Source organism: Chiloscyllium plagiosum, unplaced genomic scaffold (genome assembly GCF_037043375.1).
Source record: "Chiloscyllium plagiosum isolate Xiang-an unplaced genomic scaffold, Cpla_swu_hap1 HiC_scaffold_29, whole genome shotgun sequence".
Taxonomy (NCBI): domain Eukaryota; kingdom Metazoa; phylum Chordata; class Chondrichthyes; order Orectolobiformes; family Hemiscylliidae; genus Chiloscyllium; species Chiloscyllium plagiosum.
Window position 1 is genome coordinate 26,053,042 of NW_028270167.1, and position 26,756 is coordinate 26,079,797.

The window sequence follows — 26,756 nt, forward strand, 5'->3', positions numbered from 1 at the left end:
CACCCTCTGCGTGAAGAACTTTCCACGCACATCTCCCTTAAACTATTCCCCTCTCACCTTGAACTCGTGACCCCTAGTAATTGAGTCCCCCACCCTATCTATACTAATGAAAATAATCCTACTCTACTCAACCTCTCTTTACAACTAGTATCCTCCATACCAGGGAACATCCTGATGAACCTCCTCTGCACACTCTCCAAAGCATCCACATCCTTTTGGTAATGTGGCGACCAGAACTGTAAGCAGTATTCCAAATATGGCCAAACAAAACTCCTATACAACTGAAAAATGACAAGTCTTACACTCAATACCCTGGCCAATGAAAGAAAGCGTGCCTATGCCTTCATGACCACTCTATCAACCTGCCATTGCCACTTTCAGGGTACAATGGACCTGAAGACACAGATCTCTCTGTACATCAATGTTCCCTAGGGCTTTTCCATTTACTGTGTAGTTCGCTCTGGCATCGGATCTTCCAAAATGCATTACCTCATATTTGCCTGGATTGAACTCCATCTGCTATTTCTCCACCCAACTCTCCAATCTATATTCTGCTGCATTCTCTGACAGTCCCCTTCACTATCTGCTACTCCACCAATCTGAGTGTCATCTGCAAACTTTCTAATCAGATCACCTACACCTTCCTCCAGCTATACCCTCCTGAGGTTATAAGAGTCTCTGGTTAGGCCACATTGGAATATTGTGTGCAGTTTTGGGCATCGTATCTAAGTATGACCTACCAGCCTTGAAGCGGGTCCAGAGCAGAATGATCTTGGGTATGAAGAGCTATCATATGAGGAACAGTTGTAGGGGGGTTAGTGAGGATTAGTCAGGGTACAAGCAGGCATAAGGTACAGTATCAGAGGATGCAGTACCATGCAGGGAAAGGGGCAGGGGTGGGGGGGGTTGGATGAGGTGGAAATGCAGGCATTAACAGTGACCAAGACTGTCACCTCCACAGTGAAGCATACAGATCAGAGCTCAGGGAGCAAGGAGGAAAGTTGGAAGCAAAGCTCAATATAGGGGCTTTCCACATTTTCTTGGGTGGGGTCTAGTGGGTGAAGGTGGACTATCTAGGTAGTACAAAGTTAAAAGAAAGGGTCGGGGTGGCTCTGACAGAGTGGGACCCTCGTGAATAGGCACAGCCCAGTGCTGATAGTGTCCACTGCAAGGTGCATTCCCTGCAGTCACTTCCTGTTCACTAGATACTACCTCAGGAATAGTTGAGACAATACCCAGGGTAGTTGGAGTCAGTATCAGATGGATGGGCAAAAAACAAGGGACCCACGCCCGTCAAATGTTCGAGCATTCAATGGTTAAATATATTAAGCATTGTACTTGCAAGATGCAGTGCAATAATTTAATTATTCACGTGCAATGCACGCAGAGTGAATGTACTTCAGGTTCAAATGCTGATCGATGCAATTTTCACCACATCACCAGTTCACTTCCCCATGACTAGATCATTGCAGCATTAAGGCAACAGGATTCAGAAACATAGTTGTGCCACATTGTCAACCACGTGCTGTCAGCAGTGTGGCTTTGTGGAAGGTATGCCAGTGAAGGGCAACATGGGATCGTCGGCACTTGCCTGGGTGCACAGCGGCCATTTCAAGGCTAAGGTTAAAGTTAGGGTTAGGGTCAGGGTCAGACCACCAGGACTGTTACTAGGGATTATCTAGTGAGTGGCGAGTTCTTCTGGGAATGGTGGGTGACTGAATGGACAAGACAGTGTAGGTAGTTAATGAAGTGAGCTTGCTAAGATGCAGCAAGGAAACTTGCTAGATCTTGCAGAGAAACCTTCTGAAAATTTAATGAAATTGATGCTTAGCTAAATTGATGGGATATTCAGTACAGTGTCTAAGCTAAACAGTTAGATGGAATAACTCTCAAAACTGGGTGGTCTTACTTTAAAAGTTCACAAGACCTGATTGCCTACAATGAGACAAAAGCCCAAAGGGTCTTGGTTTTAGTCCTATCAAACTAAACCTAGAATCAAAAAAACTGACAAGAAACTCAATATTCACTGTGTTATCAAGTTCTAAAACTCTTTCCACTGTGCAAGACAGGGCATGAACCCCCCCCCCCCCCAAAATTATACAATCCCTACAGTTTGGAAGCAGGCCATTTGGCCCATAAAATCCATACCGATGTTTTGAACAGTATCCCACCCAGACCCCACCCTCAGCGTCTCCCTTTAACCCTATATTTCTCATAGCTAATCCACCTAGCCTGCACCACTCTGGACACAATGGGCCATTAAGCATGGCCAAACCACCCAAACTGAACACCTTTGGACTGTGGGAGGAAACTGGAGCTCCTGGAGGAAAGCCACTCAGACACAGGGAGATTGTGACTGTGTGGAGTCTGCACAGAGGGTGGAATCAAAACTGGGTCCCTAGCACTGAGAGGTAGCAGTACTAACCACTGAGCCACTGTGCCACCCAAAATCAGCCACACTTTTTTACAAGGTCTACAAGGCTACTTTGAGAAATGGAACATTTCTGAACAACATCCTTGCTCCAGTCATTTCTGTCTTCTACTCTAGGACGATTTTAGAGACAACCACACTTGGTTGGTTGCTTGTATTGGATTACCCAACTCGTAACCCTGGTGCTCTTACGATCTGCTGTGTACGGACCAGAGATGTTGCAGATTTACCATATACAAAATGACTCTACTACCCGACCTGGAAGAGCAGCATTCAGGCAAACAATCTGCAGAGCTGTATTGTTGATTCCCATAAGTTGGTGTTTTTTTTAAAAAAGATATGTTCAAATGTTACTTCAATTAGCATTTGCTAATGAAAATATTTTCTACAGCCACACCACTGTTTGTCTTTGGATGCACAATATTACTTTCTGGAAGTCGGGACAGATTTTTTTCAGAATTATGCAAAAACTTGCAAATAACTCCCATGATATTTGCAAGATCATCACACAATACATTCTGAAAAGTAGTCATGATTTGGAGATGCCGGTGTTGGACTGGGGTGTGCAAAGTTAAAAATCACACAACACCAGGTTATAGTCCAGCAGGTTTAATTGGAAGCACACTAGCTTTCGGAACAACGCTCTGAAAGCTAGTGTGTTTCCAATTAAACCTGTTGGACTATAACCTGGTGTTGTGTGATTTTTAATTTTGAAAAGTACATTGCCTTGGTGACAGTAAAGCTACACTCCGAACAATTTGAACCCAAGCACTGAAGAAAAATAGATGCAGAAATCATATTACCATGCATTTTTTCTGAACTCATGGGGAAGCCCAATCCCCTTCATTGGTACAATAATTGCTTAGAGTCTAAAGAGAGCTGGCCGTTCTCCTTCTGAAGGTGGAAAGCTCCAACATAGCAGAGTCTCTATAATACCTCCTACATCTTGTCAAATGACTGGGTGTTTACAGATGACATTCCTGTTTTCCCAAAAACAAATAGCTCACTGGCTTTTGTTTAAAGGTGGCCATCCTAACCAATATTTATTCTTTAAGCAAATAAAGTAATTTATCTGGTTATTATCACAATGGATGTATACTAACCGGTTGCCATTGTTTCCATGTGTTGCAACTGCAACTGCTCAGAAATAATCATTGCTGTTGTGATTTGGGATGTCCTAATGCCAGGAAAGATATCATATAAATGCAAGTTCTTCTTCATATACATGTCATGCTTACACAACATGGAGCCATGAAGTATAAACACACAAAAGGGCATTATATTAAAACATAGGGTTAGGTGATGGGGTAAATGTAGGGGAATGGGTCTGAGTGGGTTACTCTTCGGAGGGTTGGTGTGGACTTGTTGGGCCAAAGGGCCTGTTTCCACACTAAGCAATCTAATCTATTCTAATTTAATATGGAGTCAAGATGTCAGGTGATCTTTTTCTCTTTCCTCCTAATACAGTTAGCAAGGTTCCCTGAGCTAATCCTGTGCCTGAACAAAGTCATTAAAATTCAAACAAACCTTCTGATGAGAAGCTTTAGTATTTCATTTTGGAACATCAAGGAAAAACAGCGAGTGGTACAGTGGTTAACATCAGTGCCTCACAGAACCAAGGATCTGGGTTAGATTCCAGCCTCGGGCAACTTGTCTGTGTAAAGTTTGTACATTCTCCCCATGCCTGTGTGGGTTTCCTCTGGGTGCTCCAGTTTCCTCTCACAGTCCAAACATGTGCAGGTAAGGTGGATTGGCCATGCTAAATAGCTGACACATCCCTGGAGCAATGTAGGCTCGTCATTCTAAATGCAGGGCTACGAGATTAGGGTGTGGAGTGGGATGGGATGTCCTTCAGAGGGTGAGCGCGTACTTGATGGGTCGAATGGACTATTTCTGCACCGCAGGGCTCCCACATCTCTATCAAAAAGTGTGGCACTGGAAAAGCCACAACAGGTCAGGCAGCATCAGAGGGGCAGGAGAATCGAAGCTTCAGGCATAAACCCTTCATCAAGCATGGGGGGCTGAGAGATAAATAGGAGGCAAGGGATGCGGCTGGGGAGTGGGGGTACGTAGCTGGGAAGAGGGATTTTTGCAGAAGAGGGGATGGGAATCAATGGGTTTGAAGTAGATGTCCATGTTGAGTCGGTCGCCGGAAATAGAGAATGAGAGATCCAAGAAGGGGAGGGAGGTGTCCGAGCTGGTTCAGGTGAACTTGAGGTCAAGGTGGAAGGCGTTCATAAAGTTGATCAAATGTTCAACCTCCTTGAGGAAGCACGAGGCAGCACCAACACAGTCATCAATGTAGCAGAGGAGAAGATGGGGAATGGTGCCAGTGTAACTTCACAAACACTTTCCACCATGACCTCAAGTTCACCTGGATTGTTTTGGACACCTCCCTCCCCTTCCTTGACCTCTCCATCTCCATTTCTGGTGACCGACTCAACAATGACACCTACTTCAAACCCATCGACTCCAACAGCTACCTGAACCACACCTTCTCCCCAAACCCATCTCCACTCTCCTATTTATCTTTCAGTCCCCTTCCCCACCCTCCCACATTCCTGATGAAGGACTTATGCCCAAAACTTTGACTCTCCTGCTCCTCAGATGCTGCTTGACCTGCTGTGCTTTTAGAGCGCCATACGTTTTGACTCTGATCACCATCTGCAGTCATCACTTTCTTCTATACCTTTATGAAAAACATTTAGACCAGAAAAGCAACAAGATGTACCCAAGATCCACCAGTACACCATGATCTGAGTTGATTTTTACTGAGGAAGAAGGCCAAGGGATCACTATTGTGGTTTTGATATTGCTCCACTCTAGTTGAGGTGCAAGAAAAATCTGCTTCTGTGTATATTAATCAACAGTAAATCTATGTTGCTAAAACTTCCAAACTTTATTTCTTCAGTGGACCAAAAATGATTGCAGGTCTGCCTCATTAAGTCTTTACAACATGGAAAAGCAAAAGTGCTAACGGATTCTTGAGATCTTAAGAACTAAATGCATGATAAAGTTTGTACTCAAAACCTTTTCTTCAGTGTGGCTGCATGAAAGTAGACTGTGTGTGGTTGCATTTACATTCAGGTGCTAAATAACAAATATTCACTTTTCAAAACTTAAAAGAAAACCTCTCATTTGTCGGCTCCTGTCAGTTATAGGTCATACATTTCCTGTACAGCACAGAAATAGACCTCTTCAATCCAACTGGTCCATGTCAACCAAGTATCCTAAATTAAACTAGTCCCATTTGCCAGCATTTGGCCCCAATCCTTCTGATTCATATACCCATCCAGATGCCTTTTAAATGTTGTAATTGTACCGGTTTCTACCACTTCCTCTGGCAGCTCATTCCATACAGACACCACCCTCTGCATGAAAAAGTTGCCTCTGAGGTCCCTTTTAAATCTTTCTCTTCTCACTTTAAATCTATGCCCTATAGTTTTGGACTCCCCTAACACTGGGAAAAAGACCTTGGCTATTCACCCGATCCATGCCCCTCATGATTTCATAAATCTCTACAAGGTCATTCCTCAGGCTTCAATGTTCCAGGGAAAAAAGCCCCACCCCTATTCAACCTCTCCCTACAGTTCAAACTCTCCAACCACGGCAACATCCTTGTAAATCTTTTCTGAACGCTTTCAAGTGTCACAACATCTTTCCTACAGTAGGGAGACCAGAATTCTATGCATTTCAAAACACTCTCCAGCTGTAATATTGCAGCACTCACTGTAAAAGGTGGCTGTCCAGGCTCAGACAAAACGTGAACAGGGGGCAAATCATCCATCCATTCCCTGACAGCAATCAACTTTGCTTCCTAAGGTCTGGAGTGCACAGACTGTGGCTCCAGAGCTGTAAGCATCTCTTTAATATTGGAGCAAATTACTGCAGATGCTGAAAGATGTACTGAAAACAACAAATGCTGGAGATCACAGCAGGTCAGGCAGCATCCATGGAGAGGCAGCAAGCTAACTTGGAATCTCGTTGCCTCTTTATCAGGCACCCAGGCCCTCGTTTTACACTACAAGGCCTAAATAAATGCTTAGGTAAGTGTTTTTGTGAATACAATAGGCTGCACTTTAAAATTTCAAATAAATATTTTAACAAAAGCAAACATTATTTAACTTAAGATGAAACCTGTTTGAGTGGGATAGCTGCACCACAATTTTACATAGCTGCTTCAGTTTGACCAACATGTTTGGCTTGAAAAACAGATTTTACAATTGCAGCTATATTTCTCATAAAGTAGGACATTTTTTTCACATATTCCAAAGTACGTTTTTATTAAGGAGAAAGTGAGGACTGCAGATGCTGGAGATCAGAGCTGAAAATGTGTTGCTGGAAAAGCGCAGGTCAGGCAGCATCCAAGGAACAGGAGAATCGACGTTTCGGGCATAAGCTGATTCCTGAAGAAGGGCTTATGCCAGAAACGTCGATTCTCCTGTTCCTTGGATGCTGCCTGACCTGCTGCGCTTTTCCAGCAACACATTTTCAGCTACGTTTTTATTAACCCAATGGAAATATGCTGTTTTTCCATTAAATTAACATGGTTCAACAACTGTATTTTGTATATGGATGCAAATTACATTCTGCCAGATACACTTGGTAATTTACCAAGCATTTGATTTAGAAATGGCAAATTTTCTAATAGCTCCTAATGGTTTGGATTTGAGGTAATCATTTTTTAAAAAGCTCTTCAGGCTTTAAAAAGCATGTTGCCAACACCCGTTCTACAATAAAAGTATCAGCAGAAAGAGACATTTCAATCCTATGCAGAGGATCAAGGAAACTCATTTTTATCCAGACACCGAATCCCAGAAGATTGGAATATTGTCATGGGACCAATTTCAAAGTTTAAAGCAGGTTATGTACTTCAGAGAATTGATAAACAGCATAAATGTGAATGGCTGGTCAAGATGTTTAAAACCGATCAAAAGTCCTCAATCGTCATTCATATTTTAAGGGTCATTTTCTACCTAGCCATTGAAGCTCCCTGTAATTTTGAGTGTTTGTATTTTCTGGTAATATGCCTGATTAGCTCTATACTAAAACAGAAGAAATGGCTATTCAGAAAATTACATGCACAATATCTTTGGTATATTAAAACTTTTCTGGATCGAAAATTATACCTGAACAAACATTTTTAGAATTGTAGAACTTCAAAGAATGGATTGTATGAATTTGCAGGAACACAGGGTGGGGACAAGAATGATGTAACAATATAGGCTCACAACAGACAGACCTTTCATACATTATATACTTTCACAAGCAACAGACAACTTGTTGAAATTCTTCCTCAACCCAGTTATAAAATGATCACTTAGGCTGATTGTCTACACATCCTCAAATATTGATGACGATCCAAACTGAACTGATTGTTTTTCACAGAAATACAATAAAGCTGCAAATCTGCTTAAAATCATGGGGTTTAATGAACTGTTTGAATATTTCTACCTATATTTAATACCAAACATAGGAACTAGGCATCTATTGCCAATGTAGTCTTTCTCAAAGGCTTTAACAGATACTGTTCTGCTTTGCAATCTTGACTTCTTTAATAATACAGTTCAAGTAAACAGGCAAACTATGATCTTAAAATGTTGAATCATGTCCCCTCCTGACGCTAGTTGTTCTAATGTGACAATCATCAGCCTAATGAGTCTCTCGCCGATTTCTGTAGCTTTCAACAAAATCCTCTCCACTATATCAAAATTAAAACATAAAAGGACACAAAGCACCAAAGGGTAAACAATATGCTGTTTGAATAATTGTTTTTCCAGAGTCAAAATGGTTAAGGAATTTACTACATAATAGCCTGCATTTATGTTGGATCAAGAAGTATTATCAAATAAATTTTCACATACAAATGATCAAGTAGTTTGTAGTTTTGCCAATACTAAAGCCTCAACTGATTAGTGAAACTTTTCTAATCTAAAAACAGAGGTAAGCCTCTACAAATCAGATGTAACAGACTAATACAGATAATTTAAAATGCACCAATACTGCATTGATTATCTCTTGCCAAAATGAACCTACCAGATCCACATAATTAAATACAAGATGAAAAGTTAGGACAGGTTTAGGCACAATTGATCAGTTGATTACTGAAGATCAGGGAATGTTGGTAGAGAAAATAAAACTAGAATAAGACCGTCATTCTCTTAAGTCAGAGCAACAACATTCCAAATGACCACTCCTGGCCTCTCGGGTGCAATTTAAGTTTTCAATAGACTGCACAATTCATCTTATGATGCAGATTCATTTGCTTCGTCAAACTGCCAGCTTAACCAAACAGGTTATGTTTGCAACATGGACAGAATAACTCCAGCTGGACAGTGAGAGACGGGAGTAAGGAAGGGCCAAGGTCCATAATTCAGGACATGATCATTTTTGAAAACAAGAGAATATGGAAATTACTGAATTGGTGATTTTAATAGGAATTTTCGATTCTAATAGTTTCCCAAATGTGGAAAGTTGTAAAGACAAGACTGAAGGGATTATATACTTAGAATGTGACACAATGAGTGAAATTCAAAATAGCACCAATATTACATACTCCCTCAATCATAACTGGGAGACATGCAGAAAGAGATAACGAAATTGCAAAATTACAATCAAGTGAAAAATAATTCTGTTAACAGCATCCTGAAACCAGGCTGAACTTCTTCCAGCGCACCATTAGAAATATATCTCAATTTCCACCTATGTCTCTTGCAAATCTTTTCCAGCTTCATAACTTGTTGTGGTTCTGTTCGCCAAGCAGACGTTTCATCCCCTGTCAAGGTGACATTCTCAGTGCTTGGGAGCCTCCTGTGAAGCACTTCTGTGATGTTTCCTCCAGCATTTATAATGGTTTGTCTCTGCCGCTTCCGGTTGTCAATTCCAGCTGTCCGCTGCAGTGGCCGGTATATTGGGTCCAGGTCGATGTGCTTATTGATTGAATCATAGCAGAAGCGGTAATGCAAAGATTAGAACAAAGAGTCTTACCACAAATTCAACCCAAACTCTGGGTCAGATATGTAGATGACACCTTTGTAATCATTAAAAACACAGAAATAGAAAACACACACCGGATCATCAATGCCACACTCACAGGAATCCGATTCACGAGAGAGGAAGAAAAGGACAACCAACTCCCATTCCTAGACGTGATGGTACAGAGAACCACCGAACGGAGAATTCACCACAAAGGTATACAGGAAAGCCACACACACACAGACCAACACACACAAAAGAAGTTGCAGTAAGACACCGTTCAAAAGGGCCACAACACACCGCAGCACACCAGATGTGCAAAAAGAGGAAGAAGAACACCTATACAATGTATTCGCCAAAAACGGATACCCCGCAATTTCATCAACAGTTGCCTAAGGGAAAGACAACGGAATGAGGACATGCCACAACCCAAAGGACTAGCCACGTTACCATACATCAAGAACATTTCTGAACTGACAGCCAGACTACTGCGACCACTAGGACTCATAACAGCACACAAACCAACAGCCACTCTCAGACAACAACTCACTAGGACAAAGGATCCGATACCCAGCATGAGCAAAACCAATGTAGTATACAAAATCCCATGCAAGGACTGCACAAAACACTACATAGGACAAACAGGAAGACAGCTAACAATCCGTATCCATGAACACCAACTAGCCACAAAATGACACAACCAGCTATCCTTAGTAGCCACACACACAGATGACGAGGAACATGAGTTCGACTGGGACAACACTACTATTATAGGACAAGCCAAACAGAGAACAGCCAGGGAATTCCTAGAGGCATGGCACTCATCCATAGATTCTAACAACAAACACATCGACCTGGACCCAATATACCGGCCACTGCAGCGGACAGCTGGAACTGACAACCGGAAGCGGCAGAGACAAACCACTATAAATGCTGGAGGAAACATCACAGGAGCGCTTCACAGGAGGCTCCCAAGCACTGAGGATGTCACCTAGACAGGGGATGAAACGTCTCCAGCACAAATTCCCAGCTCAACAAACAGAACCACAACAACGAGCACCAGAGCTACAAATATTCTCACAAACTTCATAACTTGTATAGAGACAAAAAAAAACTGCAGGTGCTGGAATCCAAGGTAGACAAGCAGGAGGCTGGGAGAACAACGCATCCAGGCAGCATCAGGAGGTGGAGAAGTCAACATTTCAGATCTAATTCCAGTCCTGAAGAAGGGGACTGATGCTACTTTGCTTGCTGTGTTCTCCCAGTCTCCTGCTTGTCTACCTCATAACTTGTCACAAAATAGCTGTTTAACTAATTAACTAACTAACCCCCGATGTTTTGCCCTGAACTTGCCTTGTAAACTGTTGAACATGTTCATCAGCATGTATAAAAGTTATTATTCAGGTGTAGCTTCATTGTCAGCCCTCTTAACTTCAAGTCAAACCAATGTCTCATCTGTCTTTTCATTCAAACATTAAACTCCCAAAGCATTACTTCAAAGGACACCTGTGTTAACCCCACTCTCCTGTGTGACAGTTATCCCTCAATCAATCAATATTACACAAAAACAGACTATATGGCACTTTATAAGTCACTACACTTCCCAAATATTTTGGGACATCCTGCGATTGTGCAAGACAATATAAATGCAAATATTTCATTTTATTCCAGCATTATGTTCTCTAACCCCTCAGACATCTTAAAGTATCTTTCTTTCATACAAATCTTCACTGAGACATGTGCTTTTAATCACTGTGGAAGCTCAGAGTATGTTTAAAATAGAGGTTGACAGATTTGTAAGTAGGAGAAAGTGAGGACTGCAGATGCTGGAGATCAGAGCTGAAATGTGTTGCTGGAAAAGCGCAGCAGGTCAGGCAGCATCCAAGGAGCAGGAGAATCGACGTTTCGGGCATGAGCCCTTCTTCAGGAATCCTGCTCCTGCTCCTTGCTCCTGCTCTTTGGATGCTGCCTGACCTGCTGCGCTTTTCCAGCAACACATTTTCAAATTTGTAAATACCAAAGATATAAAGGGACATCACAATAGTATGGAGAAAAGGTACTTATGTCGATAATCATTTATGATGATAGAGAATATTGGAGCAGGCCTGATGGGCGGAACAGTCAACTCCTGCTCGGATGTGCTAAAGAGGCCCAAGATAATATTTTTGTGCCTCGTGGCTGGTCTTTCTGACAGCTCAGGCATCAACTTCACCATTTTTACTATTTTTAGCATAAACATTGTATTGTTTTGGTGGCAATCACCATCATCATGGGGAGATGATGGCCTAGTGGCATTACAGCTAGATTATTAATCTAGAGACCCTAGTAATGGGGAACTAGGTTCAAATCCTTCCATGACAGGAATTTGAATTTAATAAATATCTGGAATTAGGAGTTTAACGATGACCATGAAACTTTTTTGATTGTCAGGAAAACCCATCTCCTTCAGTGGGAAGAAACTTTATCTGGTCTGGCCTACAAGTGACTCCAGACCCACTGAACTGCACTCTGAGCAAATGGCAATAATAGGCAATAAATGCTGGACTGTTCAGTGATGCCTATAGCCCATGAACGAATAAAAAAACCAATCTTGATTGCTTGCTACCATTGTTTTGTCACCCATTTCATTGATAGTTGCTCCCTGCTGCTTTTCTTCCCTTTCCACCTTCCCAGATGTATAAGTTCTTATCTCTCATTTTTGAAAAAAGGTACAAGGCCCAAACATCAATGGTGTGTTCTCACCAAAAAATGTAACTGACTTTGTATTTCCAAATTTTTGGCTTTAGTCGTACACCAGATCTGGTCTGACTTTCTTTATATTGAAGCAATGGTTCATAGTGCGTATTTTCTCAATTCTTAAATTAAGCAACAAGTTTATGAAATCATTAACTTTCTATATTTGCACATTTGTTAACTTATTACCAAATCATTTCTACTTGCGGTCAAATAACAATAATGGTTCCAACATTTATAGCAGTATTCCTTTGAACAGCTGATACTGTGTCAACTATTTACACCTAACATCAATTAAATTGGATGAATCAACCAAATGTCTGGTTGCTAAGTTTGCAGGAAAGTAAACTATGAAGTGAGTATAAGGGGCTGCAAACAGACAGAGATAGGTCAAGCAAGTGGACAAATATTTGGCAGATATAATCATACAACATAGAAACAGACCTTTCCATCCAACTCGTCCATACCGACACAGTTTCCCAAACTAAACTAGTCCCACTTTCCTGTATTTGGCCAATATCCTTCTAAGTCTTTCCTATTTACATATGTTGTAAATGTACTTATATCTACTACTTCATCTGGCAATTCATTCCACATACAAGCCACCTTTTATATAAAAAATGTTGCCCTTCAGGTCCCTTTAAAATCTTTCTCATCACCTTAAAAATACGCCTCCTAGTTTTGAACTCCCCTACTCTATGGAAAAGACCATTGTTATTCACCCTATCTATGCCCATCGTGACTTTACAAACCTCTACAAGATCAACTCTCAACCTCCAACGCTTCAGTGAAAAACGTCACAGCCTATCAAGTCTGTCCCTTTCATTCAAATCTTCCAGTCCAATTAACATCCTGCTAAGTTTTTTTTTAACCCTCTTCAGTTTAATAATATCCTTCCTGTAGCAGGGTGACTAGAACGATACAAAGTACTCCAAGAGTGGTCTCACCAACATCTTGTACAAACTCAACATGATGTCCTAACTCCTATACTCAATGGATCCAAGCATGCTAAACACCTTCTTAACCACCATGTATAACCGTGAGGCAACTTCCAAAGATCTCTCTGTTCGACAATACTACCCAGGGCCTTACTTTTAATTGTATAAGTCCTGTTCATGTTTGTTTTACCAAAATGCAATAACTCATATTTATCCAAATTAAAATCCATTTGCCACTCCTCAGCTCTTTGGCTCAATTGATCAAGATCCCTTTGTTATCTTAGGTAACGTGCTTCATTGTCAACTATTCAACCAATTTTGGCGTCATCTGCAAATGTACAAACCATAAATTCTCAAACAAATCGTTTATATAGATTACAAACAAAAGCAGACCTAGCACAGATCGCTGTGAACACTGCTGGTCACAGGCCTCCAGTCCAAAAAAACAAAACCTCCACCATCACCTTATCTCCTATCGTCAAGCCAATTTGGCATCCAATTAGCAAGCTCTCCTACAATCCCATGTGATCTAACGTTATTAATTGGTATACCGTACCTCACGGAACCTTGTCAAAGGCTTTGCTAAAGTCCACAAAGGTGAAGAGTATAATGTGAGAAATACAAACTTGTCTACTTTGTCAGGAAGAATTGAAAAGCAGCATATTATTTCAATACAAGAAATTCAAACAAAATTTAGTATCTAAGTGCAGCAAGTGACGGAAAAGGCAAATTAAATGTTGTAGTTTGCCGCAAAAGGAATGGAACACAAGTATGCCCGGTTTGTTTTAAATCTACAGGAAACTGGTGAGACTATATCTTATGAATAATGCACAATTTTGGTCTCCTTATTTAAAAGATGGATGTAGATCTGTTTGAAGGAGTTCAGAAATGTTTACTCAGTTGATCTGTTGCATTACAGCGTTATCTTAAGTAAGTAATTAAGTAGATGTAATTTTAATAAATGTTTTATTGGAACAGTATATTGCGATAGAGTTGGAGGCAGGTAGGAGCAGTTAAGAGAAAGGGGAGCTTAGAGCTGCGAATAGTTGATGCTTAATGTTCACTTTTAGAGTTAAAATAAAATGATATTATTTTCTTTAAATAGTGGAAATTGGGATGCCTCTGTCACTCTGATTTTAACAGATTATGAAGCAAGGTGAACTTTTCTGGGTGTTCAGTTTAATTAACAGAAGGCTCACAGCCATGTCATAACAAAGGTCATTTCCAACTATGAAACAGACTGGTACTGAGGAACACAGTTTATAAATGAGCAGTCTCCCATTTAAGATGAAGATAACGAGAATATTTTTCTCTGAGGGTTGTAAGCATGAGGAACTTTCTTCCTTACAGTATGATGGGGAGTAGGATCACTGAATATCTTCAAGGCAGAGATAGATAGAAAATTACTAACAAGGCAGTTAAAGAGTATGGGAATAGGCAGGAAAGTGGAGTTGGATCAACAATTAGATCAGCCATGCTATTATCAAATGGCAAAGCAATGTCAAGGGCCAAACTCCTATTTCTAGTATTTATATTTCTGTACTCCTGCCAATATTTGAAGACAGATGGAGGTCTGCATCAAACATTTATCAATCATTCCAATGCTTTTGGATTGGCCATACAGACATGCCTAAACTTCACTATTGAGTGGACCAAATAATGCATTTTATTAAACGTATTTCTTAAAGGAAACACTCATCTCCACAAAAGTAACTAAAATTAATGCAAAGTACTCCTGCCATTGGAGATATGAAATAAAAATAAAGAGCTGGAGAAACTTAGCAACGGTATAGGAGAGAAAAAAATTAACATTATCTACATATTTGAAACTGAAGGGGGCCAAAACATTGAGATTCTCATTCTGTTAACTGAGTGAGAGCAGGAGCAAGTGGAACACATGAGGGATCACCAAACAAGAGGAGAGTACTAACAGTTTGAGAGAAGAAATATAGATACAAAACAGATGTTACAATATGTCTGAACAGTAGAAAAATCCACATGCATCACTGATGTCATCCAGTAGCACTCTTGTTTCCTATTCAGAAGATTGTGCTTTCAATACTTAAAAACATATATGTAGGCTAAATCTTCAGTGCAGTGCAATGTTGTCAATAGGTAGTGGCTGTCAGTCCCAAAAGAACCATTAACCTTACTGGAGAAGATCACTGAAGTTTCCATAGCCTACTAATATTCTTCAAAGAAGATCCTGCACAAAAATAATATGCCTGGTCACTTTATCTTACGTGAAATTTTGCTATATTCAAACCGACAGCCTGGGTACCAGGATAGTGACAAAGTGTGAACTCAACGAACTGGTTGAGACATAACTTGCGAGGTATGCATGTTCCTTTAGCAACACACAATAATCATTGCATCTGCAAACGTGTTATGCATCGAGCAATAACTGTGAAATAAAAAGGGGCAAGGGGGCTGGTGAACAGATAAGTGAATGCACCACTGGGGTGGGCAGGGGGGTTGTACAAGGGCAGTGCACCCTCCCATTCCAGTACCTGAGTCTATACAGAACCACAGCCACTATAATCAGGAGCAGGAGGCCAATCCTCCTCACATGCTCTTTCCGCACTGCAATGATCTGCATGGACCTCGATCCTTTCTGTGCAAGTAGCTTCAACATTGCAGCCCGCAGTGGGACTCCTCCGGCCGGCGGTCTATTAACCGTTCAGTCTCCGCTACCACCTGGGACTCAGGCATCTCCCGCATGCGCGCTGTCGCCACTTCCTATTGGCTCCCCGCCCGATAGGTTGTCCATCCTTCCACTCCCGTTGGTCGATGACAAACTTTCCTCCCATTGGCTGTGCCCTAGTCTGATTGTTCTCCACACCGTATTCTCCCATTGGTCACACGCCCCCTCCATCTCCAATTTTAATTGGTCTCCACACTGTGCTCTCCCATTGGCCACGTGTCCCCGAAACCCCACTTTGAGTGGTTTTCCACTCCAATTGTCTTCCAGTCACTCTACTCCCATTGGCTGGACGTGCACCATACCCCTTTCTGATTAGCTATTCCTTCTCTCCCACCTCATTGGCGGTTCGTTTCCTCCCGTTCCTATGGGTTCGACTTCTCCCCCTTTACGCCTTATACCATTGGTCCTTCGGGGTCTGGGTCCGTCCCCACCAACACGGAGACGCCCTTCTCATTGGTTCAGAAATGTGGATGGAAATATCCGACTGGGTGGCTGACACGTCAATTGTAATCAGGGAGCAGTGATTGGTTGGCTGACTGGTGAGGCGGAGACGTTGGGGACCTGGAAAGTTAAAGCAAGTTGAGCTGATCGTGAAGTGATTGTGATTGTGTTTGTGTGAGTGAGAGTGAGAGTATGTATGTATGTGGCATAGGTTAGAGGGAGACCCAGAGGGGAATGAGTGGATGAAGGGAAGGGGAAGTTGGAGGAATAATAATTAATAATGTTAGTAGTAATAGTAGTAGTGAGTTCTTTTAGCCTTCCCAGTTTACTATCCATCCCTAGTTACTCCTGAACTGTGTGGATTGCTCTGCCATTTTGGAGGGTGGTTAAGAGTAAAATTATTGGAGGGGGACAGGTTAAGAGAGTGCTTTGGGAGGGATTAAAGGCACTTGCCTTGATCAGTCACAGCATGGATTGTAAAAGTAGGGAAGATCCCATGGGAACAACAACAGAAATTGGCAGGAAAAACTCAGCAGGCTTGGCAGCATGTGTGGAGAGAAATCAGAGTTAACATTTCAAGTCCAGTGACCCTTCTTCAGAACTGGATTACCATGTGCGGTTCTGGTCTCTGCACAACAGAAAGGATGTGATAGCACTGGGAGGCATCATAGAGATGCACAGCTTGGAAACAGACCCTTCGGTCCAACCCGTTTATGCCGACCAGCTATCCCAACCCAATCTAGTCCCACCTGCCAGCACCTGGCCCATATCCCTCCAAACCCTTCCTATTCATATATCCATCCAAATGCCTCTTAAATGTTGCAATTGTACCAGCCTCCACCACTTCCTCTGGCAGCTCATTCCATACACGTACCACTCTCTGTGTAAAAAATTTGCCCCATAGGGTACTTGCAATGTGATAAAATTCAAGGCTATGGGACACGTGCTGGAGAATGGAATTAGTGTAGCTTGGTCAGTGCAGAAATGACAGGCCAAAGTGCCTGTTTTGTGCTTTTTGCCACTCTGTGACATGACCATAAGAGTAGATGATGTCTGTAGAAGGAGGACACATCAAAGAGTAAGACAGAGGAGAGATGGTGCGCCAAGAGAGAACGAATGATGATAAAGGGTGAGGACAGAAGGTAATGTGGTGGACCAATGAAGTTCTCAGCTCTGCCAACATCTTGATGGTCTCTCACTTTGTGGAGAGTGAAGTGTCAGGAGGCAACCATCAGGGAGCAGATATGTAGATCTGCTCTTTGAAGAGACGAATGTATAAAAGCATAAATCCAGGTGACACCCAATTTTGCACATATTCTCAAGTTTAAGGTTTGACAATAGCTTAATAGTCTTGGTATAGCTCTGCTTTTTATGGTAACCAGGTAAAAACATTGTTTTGTTGATAATGGTAGGTAACAAGTACTATGGATGAATGAGAACCAGTGGATGTACTATACTCAAATTTCCACGGCATACCATTGAGGAAAATAAAAGTTAATGGTGTGGGCTTGCATATCGACTGGTAAACAGGAAACTGATTAAACATAAATGGGCCTTCTTCAGGTTGTCATGATGCAATGAGTGATGTGCCACAGAGATCAATGCCAGGAATTCCATTGTTGACAATTCATATAACCAATTTGAATGGAGGCACCAAAGGTATTATTGCCAAATTTGCTGATGAATCAAACATGGGTAAGAATAAGCTGTGAAGAAGATGAGGCTACAAAAAGACAGAGATAAAGTGAGTGGGCAAAGATCTAGCAAACTAAGGATAAGGTGGAAAAATTAGAAATTGAACATATTGGCAAGAAGAAAAAAGAAGAAACATTTTATCTAAATGCTGAGAAATTGAAGAGATGCACAGGAAACAGGGTGACCCACTGCATCATTCTAAAACGGCTAGTATGCAGGCACAGCAATTACTTAGAAAAGTTATAGTTTGATGTAAGTAAGGAGGTTGTGCTTCAGTTAAGCAGGACATCGGTGTAACCTTGTCTGGAGTATTCTATTATTGATCACCTTATTTAAGAAAGGATGTAAATGCACACTAATACCTGGAATGAGCAGGTTGTCTTATGAAGCGAGATTGGAGAAGCTAGAATTGTATTTGCTAGCATTTAAACAAGTAAAAGGTAACTTCAAACATATAAAATCCAGAATAAGCTGGATTTTGACAGGGTGCCTGTTTCCTCTTGTGGAGAATCTAGAACTGGAGGTAACTGCTTAGGAATAAGGGTGGTCCACTTAAAACCGCAATGAAGTGACATTTTACTCTAACAGATGGTTAGTGAATTTTTTGGAACTTTCTGCTTCCATTATCTTATGAGGAAGAGTCTTTGAATGTTTTTCATAAAGAATGAACAGATTCTTGGGAAGCAAAGGGGTTAAAGATTTATCAGGAGTATGAGTAGCTGGGAATGGGAATTTGAGGTTACAATCAGATCAGCCATAAAATTATGAAATGGCTTAGTTGGCTTCAAAGAATGAATAGAGTCATAGAGATGTACAGCGACCCTTCGGTCCACCCGTCCATGCTGACCAGATATCCCAACCCAATCTAGTCCTACCTGCCAGCACCCGGCCCATATCCCTTCAAACCCTTCCTATTCATATATCCATCCAAATGTCTATTAAATGTTGCAATTATACTAGTCTCCACCACTTCCTCTGGCAGCTCCAACTACTTGCTTATGTAAGAGATCCTGTATTCTGTTTTACCATTTGTTGACAGGAACAACATGGATTAATGAGATTGATATTACCATCTTGTATCACAATTCCGTAAATAAAATAATTATCAGGCACAGGAAAGCAGCCAGGTGAAAAGCATTGCAATTCTTTGTTTAATCACAAATACTAAAGCTTTTCTAACTGCCAATCCAATTATTTCATACCTTTTGGGCTTGTAATCTGTCAAAATTGTCAGGTTTCCCAATATGATAAGACCTAAGAGGTAGCCCGTTGCCTTTCACATTCTTTGGAATGTTTAGAGAATATGATGACATGATGTTAAATACAAATACAAGTTATTACTCTTTGACGATTTATAATGCAAGGTTTGGGACAGAAAACTTTACACTTTAGTGCATTCTAGTGTCTTCTTAGTAATACGGAACAACTTTGATTATCTGAATGAGACGGGCAGGGAGTATTTTGTTCAGATAACTGAGAGTTCGGATAACGGATTGTTTGGATAATGGATAGCGTTTTTACAGGACCATGAGAATTTATTCGGATAATCCAAAATTCGAGGTAGCACGGAATAGCCATTTATACATTGATGTGCAACTCATGCTATTCCGGATGGGTAAAATCTTTCCAATATGGTAGCAGCGGAGTAGCAGCATGCGCCCAGGTCCTGAGCCTGGGGCTCATCTGCTTCCACCTGCCTTCTTTTCTCTCCATTTCTTTTACTTTTGCTATTTTCTATTTTCTTCCATTTTCAACAGCATCGGTCCCCTTCCTGAGGAGTCAGCAGCTGCAGGAACAATTCCTTCTCAGAGTTGGGGTTGGGGGTGGAGGTGGGGGCGGGGTGGAGGTGTTGGCAGCAGCAGGAGAGGTTCCTTTCTGGGGAGTCAGCAGCTGGTTCCTTTGTTGAAATGGCGGTACCAGGAGACAGCAGCGGCAGCAACATAATCCAGAACGAGGCCTCAGCTGCCTCGGTGCGGTGGGCTCAGCATTAGTTTGGAGCCCTGTTCAGGACCCGGCATCTCCTGCAGACTAATGGCGGTGACATCAGTGGAGGCAAGATGGCATCAAAGAATGGCGACACAGTTCCAGCTGTGGTGGGTGTGGCTCCAGGCCACGAATGGGCCTGCCTGCCTGACGGTGGAGGCAGTGACATTCCGGTTGCGTGTGACTTGGGTGAACACAAGGCACCTGAGTGTTCACAGACTGAGGAATGGACTTTCTGCCTTTGTTTTTCTGGTGGCGAGGACTCATGGCTCGGGGCAGGGGAGGGATCTGGCTTTTTGTTTGGCTATTTACTTCATTTCTGCTTCTGTTTTTAATCTTCTCTTTTTTCTGCTAAGATGGCACGGTGGCACGGTGGGGCGGCACGGTGGCACAGTGGTTAGCACTGCTGCCTCACAGCGCCAGAGACCTGGGTTCAATTCCCGCCTCAGGTGACTGACTGTGTGGAGTTTGCACGTTCTCCCCGTGTCTGCATGGGTTTTCTCCGGGTGCTCCGGTTTCCTCCCACAGTCCAAAGATGTGCAGGGTCAGGTGAATTGGCCATACTAAATTACACCGTAGTGTTAGGTAAGGGGTAAATGTAGGGGTATGGGTGGGTTTTGCTTCAGCAGGTCGGTGTGGACTTGTTGGGCCGAAGGGCCTGTTTTCACACTGTAATGTAATGTAATCTAATCTAATGGCGACAGAGAAAGGCAACTTCGTACACTTCTCACTGTATTCCTGTCCTTGAATATGCATGACAATAAAACGTAAATCTAATGGATGTAGAAATGCTGCTGTAATCGTTTTTCCAAATTCTAACTTGTTGTTAGTGAATTACTGCTTTTTTATTTCAAGTGTGTCTAGTATTTCCTCAGAATGAAGATTGGAATTGCTCATAGTATGTGGAGCCTTTTAATGTCAGGAGGATATTGCAGAACAGCAACCACACAGTTCCGGCAGACCAGGCAACTCTAACGAATACTGGGTGCAAAAAAAAGATTTAGAAGGATGTTACCAAGACTGGAAGGTTTGGGCTATAAGGAGATACTGGATAAGCTCAGTCTTTTTTTCCCTGGAACGTTGGAGGCTGAGCAGTGACCTTATAGAGGTTTGTAAAATCATGAGGTGCTTAGATACAATGAACAGCCAAGATCTTTTCCCAGTGTAATGGAATCCAAACCTCGAGGGCACCGGTGTAAATGAGAGGGGAAAGATTTAAAAGGACCTGAGGAGGGGCTTTTTCACACAGAGGTGGGATGGATGCATAGTGAGTTGCCAAGGAAGGATTAGAGGTGGCTACAATTACAACAATTAAAAGACATTTGGACAGGTACATGGATAAGAAAGGTTTAGAAGGATATGGGCCACTGCAGGCAAATGGGACTAGTTCCGTTCATGAAACTTGGTTGGTATGGATGAGTTAGGCTGTAGGGCCTGTTTCCATGCTATGTACCTCTATGACTCGACTAGTTCCTATATAACATGTACTAAATCAGTGTCACACCACGTGCCAGCAACTTAAATGAAAATCACACTGCATCTGCTTCCATCAAATGGGAAGGCAATGGCCTTGTGGGATTATTGCGAGACAGTTATTCCAGAGATCCGGATAATGTTCTGGGGACTTAGCTTTGAATCCTGCTCCAGCAGATGGTGGAATTTGAATTCAATAAAAACAATCTGGAATTAAGAATCTAATGATACATAGGAAAAAACCCATCTAATTCACTACAGTAATGCCCTTTAGAGAAGGAAACTGCCATCCTTACCTGGTTTGGCCTATATATGACTCCAGACCCATAGCAATGACTCTTAACTACCCTCTCGGTAGTTAGGGATGGATAATAAACATTGCCTAGCCAGCTACACACTCATCTTGTGAATGAATTATAAGAAATGGCTATGTCTGAAAATTAAAGGAGACCAGTTCTGAGTGGAGTGAAGAGGAGTGAGGATTAAACAATGGGTGCCACCACAGTGAGTCAGGGGCACATCTGGTTTCAGTTTAGCTGGTTGGCCAGTCCGTCAGAAGCTCAGGTCCTACCAGAGGTCAGTTGGGGTTGTCCTATTAAGTTAGTTCTGGGGGTTCAGGTATTTACTATTGGGGTGGAGGGTTATTAATACCAGTCCATGGAGAAAATGGGTGGTTTTAGGTCTAAATTGTGGCTCATTGGATTGGGTCAATCAGGGAGTGATGTTCATGAAAGGGGCAATTCAATATGGAAGGATGGGATCTCATAAAGCATAGGTGGGAATTGGAACTGTGGGGGTGGGGTGTTGGGTTCTCATAAGTCACAATCACACAGAACTTAGCATGAGGAAAGTGTATGGCCAATAAAGGGATGCCATTTGTAAAGCAGATGGCTGGGCTTAAATCTGAAAAATTACAGTATTCGGGGCTGCACAGAAAGAGAGGAGGCTGAAAGGTCATCAGGTACATGTGCTCTCACACAAAAGTGAACATTAAGAATCTGGGTGATTGTCATTCATCTTGTGGAGCCTGTGATAGGGTCATTGATGAGGATATGAAATTGAAACCTTGCCATGTTTGCAGCAAATTTAACTCAGAATCAGAATAGAATCAGAATATCCTTTATTGTCACTTGTACTCAAGTACAGGACGACAGTGAAAAGTCTTTTAAAATGGCTGCCTTTTACAGACGCCATCTCAGATACAAGTACCTCAGTACAAATCTTACAGAGTATAAAAATATAGTCTTTTTTTACAAAGAGGATTAAAGGAAAGCAGTATCATTGGTTCGACATTGTGAAAGGAATGTGAATTACAGTTCAATTTTGAAAGAGATATAAATTATAGTTGAGTAGCAGCTCAGCATGTGATACTGGATCCAAGCCCAACATCACTGCAGCTTCTAGACCACTCCTCACTGACACTCAGCAGCAAGATAAGTCATGCTGTACCAGAATTTGCCTTCACCTCTTGCTACTATGTGACTATATGCCAACGCTCACCACTTCACCTCCTTCTCTCCACGAGATTTCGACTTCTCCAGCTCTCCACGGATTTCCACCTCTCCGGGAATCTCGGCCTGTCCGTCGGTTCTCTCCCAGGTAGGTTAATTAAGAGTTGGGTGGACAGAGGTGTAAAAAGAAATACTTCAAAAAAGTAGGGAAAAGAAAGAAAAAGGAAAAGGGAACTGGCGAGCAGAGGAATGTCTTACCCTGCCAATCTTGGATCCAATTGTGCAATGAGAGAAAATGGCTGCCACCACACACACAGTGGGCGGCGTAAGTTCCTCTTTTTTCCCTTCAGAGGCCAAGTATAATTTATTTCTTTAGAGGCAATTGCATGAGTCATGCAGTCACTGATGGTGTAATGTCACTACTGCCGTCAAATTGGATTTCATTGGAAGGTCATTCTCTTGGCAACAATTAACATTAACATTTTGGCTTCAAGCAACCAATTAGATACTTTGGACCAAAATTATAAGTCTAACTTGGTTTTGCCTTTTCTAGATGACTTTTCTTAGAGCGTAACACTTGCTTCATTGAGAGATCAGGAGTCCTGTTACTGGTGTGCTATTCTGACATTCTCCACAGATTATCCAGTTATGCAGTTAAAATGGAACCTGTGCTTGGAGGTTTCCTTGTCACCTTGAAATTCTGGAGGATTTTGCATAATGAGCAGAAGGGACATGGGGGAGAGGGGAATCCCTCAAATGTACCAAGAAGCTACTGGGAGGCTTGTGTGTGGGATCTTCTCCATGTGAGTGCCAGTCTGTTTCCTTAAGAGGGAATGATTCCTTCAATGATGATGAAGGTCCAGTTTGAGATACCATTGTTGGTGAGCATCTATGGTTAGATTGATGCAGTACAGATCTATGCACATGTCTCATAAACACTGTACTGAATGTAAGTCGCCATGGCGGTAGCCAACCTGTCCATGCTGCACACTGTACTGATAACATTGGTGAATTCCTCCATTCCTTGATGCAGCGTACTGACTGCCTGACATTCCTGAATTTCTCCGTGCATTTTTAGAAAGGCAAAATGAAATTGTCTTTTGCCTGGGACTAGCCAGGTTCCTGCTCTCCAGCTGTTCCCTGAGTGTCAGAGATCAGGGGTGTCTCAGCCTTGAACAGCTAGGGAGACATGTCAGTAACATGTTAATCAGATTGTACTCTGAAGATTGAAAGGCATCCTTCTCAGAGCTGGACGAGGATGCTGAGAATATCCGCCGCTAGCTGTCAAGGACAATACACTTCGTTTGGACAAAACACACTCATGTTTCTCGACCCTTTTGACAAAACACCGCTGGGGTTGCCGACCAAACTTTCAAGATCAACAGTCAACAGTTGTGCTGGAAAAGAACAGCTGGTCAGGCAGCATCCGAAGAGCAGGGGAGTTAACGTTTCCAGTATAAGCTCTTCATCAGGAATACCAACAGGTCAACAGGTAGGGTAAGCTTTCTCCACTACAACTGTGGACCATGAGAATGCACCAGGACATTGTGAGAGTGAAAGAAAGACCTTCCAGAGGCACAGAGATGGTATGGATCAAACAACTCTGGAAAAATGTTATCACGTTAGTAAATATATATTTTCTTTTGACCATCACCTGTGTTTGCACAAGTCTCTGTCTAGCTGCAACTGCAACATTAAAGACACAGAGCCCATTGATCCTTAGTACTACATGATGTTCCCTAATTCAAGGTGGGCAATCCTCCGAATGCCAGTGACCTGGGCATTTCTCCCTCACCCAGCTGCGGGGATGTGGCAATGAAATGTTCACCAGTATGTGCTCCAATTCGAAACTAGAAAAGCTGCCCATGGAGGTGTCAGTGTCTAAACTGGTGGGGCTTAAAGGAAGCTGCCTTGCTTCCTCAGACGCAACCATGCTCTCTTCCTTAGAGATGGAGGAAGGTATGTCTTGTGGGGCAGGTTTCACAATGGTCAATAATGTGGATATTCAAATTAGAATCCCTACAGTGTGGCAACATGCCCTTCGGCCCAACAAGCCCACATCGACCCTCCAAAGAGTAACCCACCCAGATCCGTTCCCCTCACCTATATTAGCCCCTTACTTTATAACCTACACTATGTGCAATTTAGCATGGCCAATTCACCTGACCTGCACATCTTTGGGTTGTGGGAGGAAACCGGAGCACCCGGAGGAAACCGACGCAGACACGGGGAGAATGTACAAACTCCACACAGACAGTCGACCGAGGCTGGAATCAAACCCAGGTCCCTGGTGCTGTGAGGCAGCAGTGCCAACCACTGAGTCGCCGTGCTGCCCATATTCTGCTGGTGTCTGCAGAAGATAGTAGAGCGACTGTGACAAACAGATGAATGTTGTGGCATGTTTACATTAAATGAATCATTTGAGTACGGGAGAGTAGCACAACAATGAATAATGTTTTTTACTTGGTTGCCAACATACTGAAGTTTCAGCATCCCCACAGGAGTGTTCCTGGTCTTTACTGACCAGCACCAAGATTCTCTCCTCGTAGATGGTGAGGAAACAAATATCCAGCAAGCCACTATCCATTCTGCAGCTTTGCTATTAGCTATTTTCCTCTAAGATGAGAGAAAGGAAGGTATCGAGTGAGATGCACTGCTTGAGGAGGTATAGGTGGGGATACCATCTGAGTGCACTGAGTAGGCAACGTAGAGGTCATGCAGGATTAGTAGTGTGGGACAGGTTGCGATGAAAAGAGATTGAAAAAAGGTGTTACATGTAGGGGTGGTAGAGCATGAGCCGTGGTGGGAGGTGGGTGCGTAGTAGGGATGGACTATCAGGTTACACATTGCAGATGGTTTCACTTACCTCGGTCATTGACTTTTTTGCAGCGTTGCTGCGCATTTCTCTGAACTGTGCCGACCACACTGTCCCAGGTGGCAAACTAGGGCCAGGCTGGCTCTGTCTGGTGATGTGGTCTCCTCTGGTATCCTCTGAAAAGAGGAAAGCCCTTGTCTGTACGACCCTGACCACCACAACCTCCAGGTGAAGTGGCACCAATTTCTCCTACTCAGCCCAGGATGATTGTCTGCAACATTCAGCGCAGCTCCGGACTTCCAGCCCTTGGTTAGGTAAACAGCAACCTTTTTTATATTGCTGCAGCACCAAGGATGCCGGTTTATCCCAGCAATGGTGAGTACTTCCAGCTACTGCAGGTGGGAGAGTTGGGCTAACATTGGCTGAGAGGGGCACCATCGGAGATTCCAGCTAGTTAATGATATCAAAGAAAACTCATGGGATCTCACAGAGAGAAACAAAGACAACAATGATACTTTACCAAAATATAGTAAGATAGACAAGAAGGAGGCTGGAAGAATACAGCAAGCCAGGCAGCTTCAGGAGGTGAAGAACTCAATGTGTTGGGTGTAACCCTTCTAGGGGGACCTCTCCACCTTTCAATGCTGCCTGGCTTGCTGTGTTTTTCCAGCTTCCTGCTTGTCTATCTTGGATTCCAGCATCTGCAGTTTTATTGTCTCAAAATATGGTAAGATTCAGCCCAAAGTAACAGTTATCTTGCATTGTGATATCTAAAACTTTGGAGCGTGTAAGGTTCTGAAACTACTCTGCTGTGGCACTGAAATGAACAGCAAGTAATAGTTTCTTGGCTGCAGCATACAGTTGGAGACCAAAGGCAATATTGCTGGTATTTGCCAGGTCAGTGTGACCATTACATATGGCAAGTGACCTGTTACATCAGGTTGGAAGACATTAATTTCTCCAACACTGTAAAGCTGCAAACATGGCAAAGAACTACATTCTCTGGAGTTCAGCATGTGGCAAATTTGCTATGTTATGCGTTTTAAATATCTTTTGCTGCTCATGTTTTCTATTAAAATTAACATTTTGATGTTGTAAGACGTGATGATTCAGTGAA

General features: G+C 42.5%; 1 protein-coding gene across 1 annotated transcript in view; it reads right to left on the bottom strand.

Moving 5' to 3' along the window:
• glb1l2 (galactosidase beta 1 like 2) overlaps window positions 1-15,772 on the bottom strand; it is a 92,555-nt gene extending 76,783 nt beyond the window's left edge. Inside the window, exon 1 of the mRNA XM_043676815.2 lies at window positions 15,588-15,772. Coding sequence (XP_043532750.1) covers window positions 15,588-15,712 — 125 coding nt within the window. The 5' untranslated portion in view covers window positions 15,713-15,772. The remainder of the gene's footprint in view (window positions 1-15,587) is intronic.
• Window positions 15,773-26,756: the final 10,984 nt, after the last annotated feature.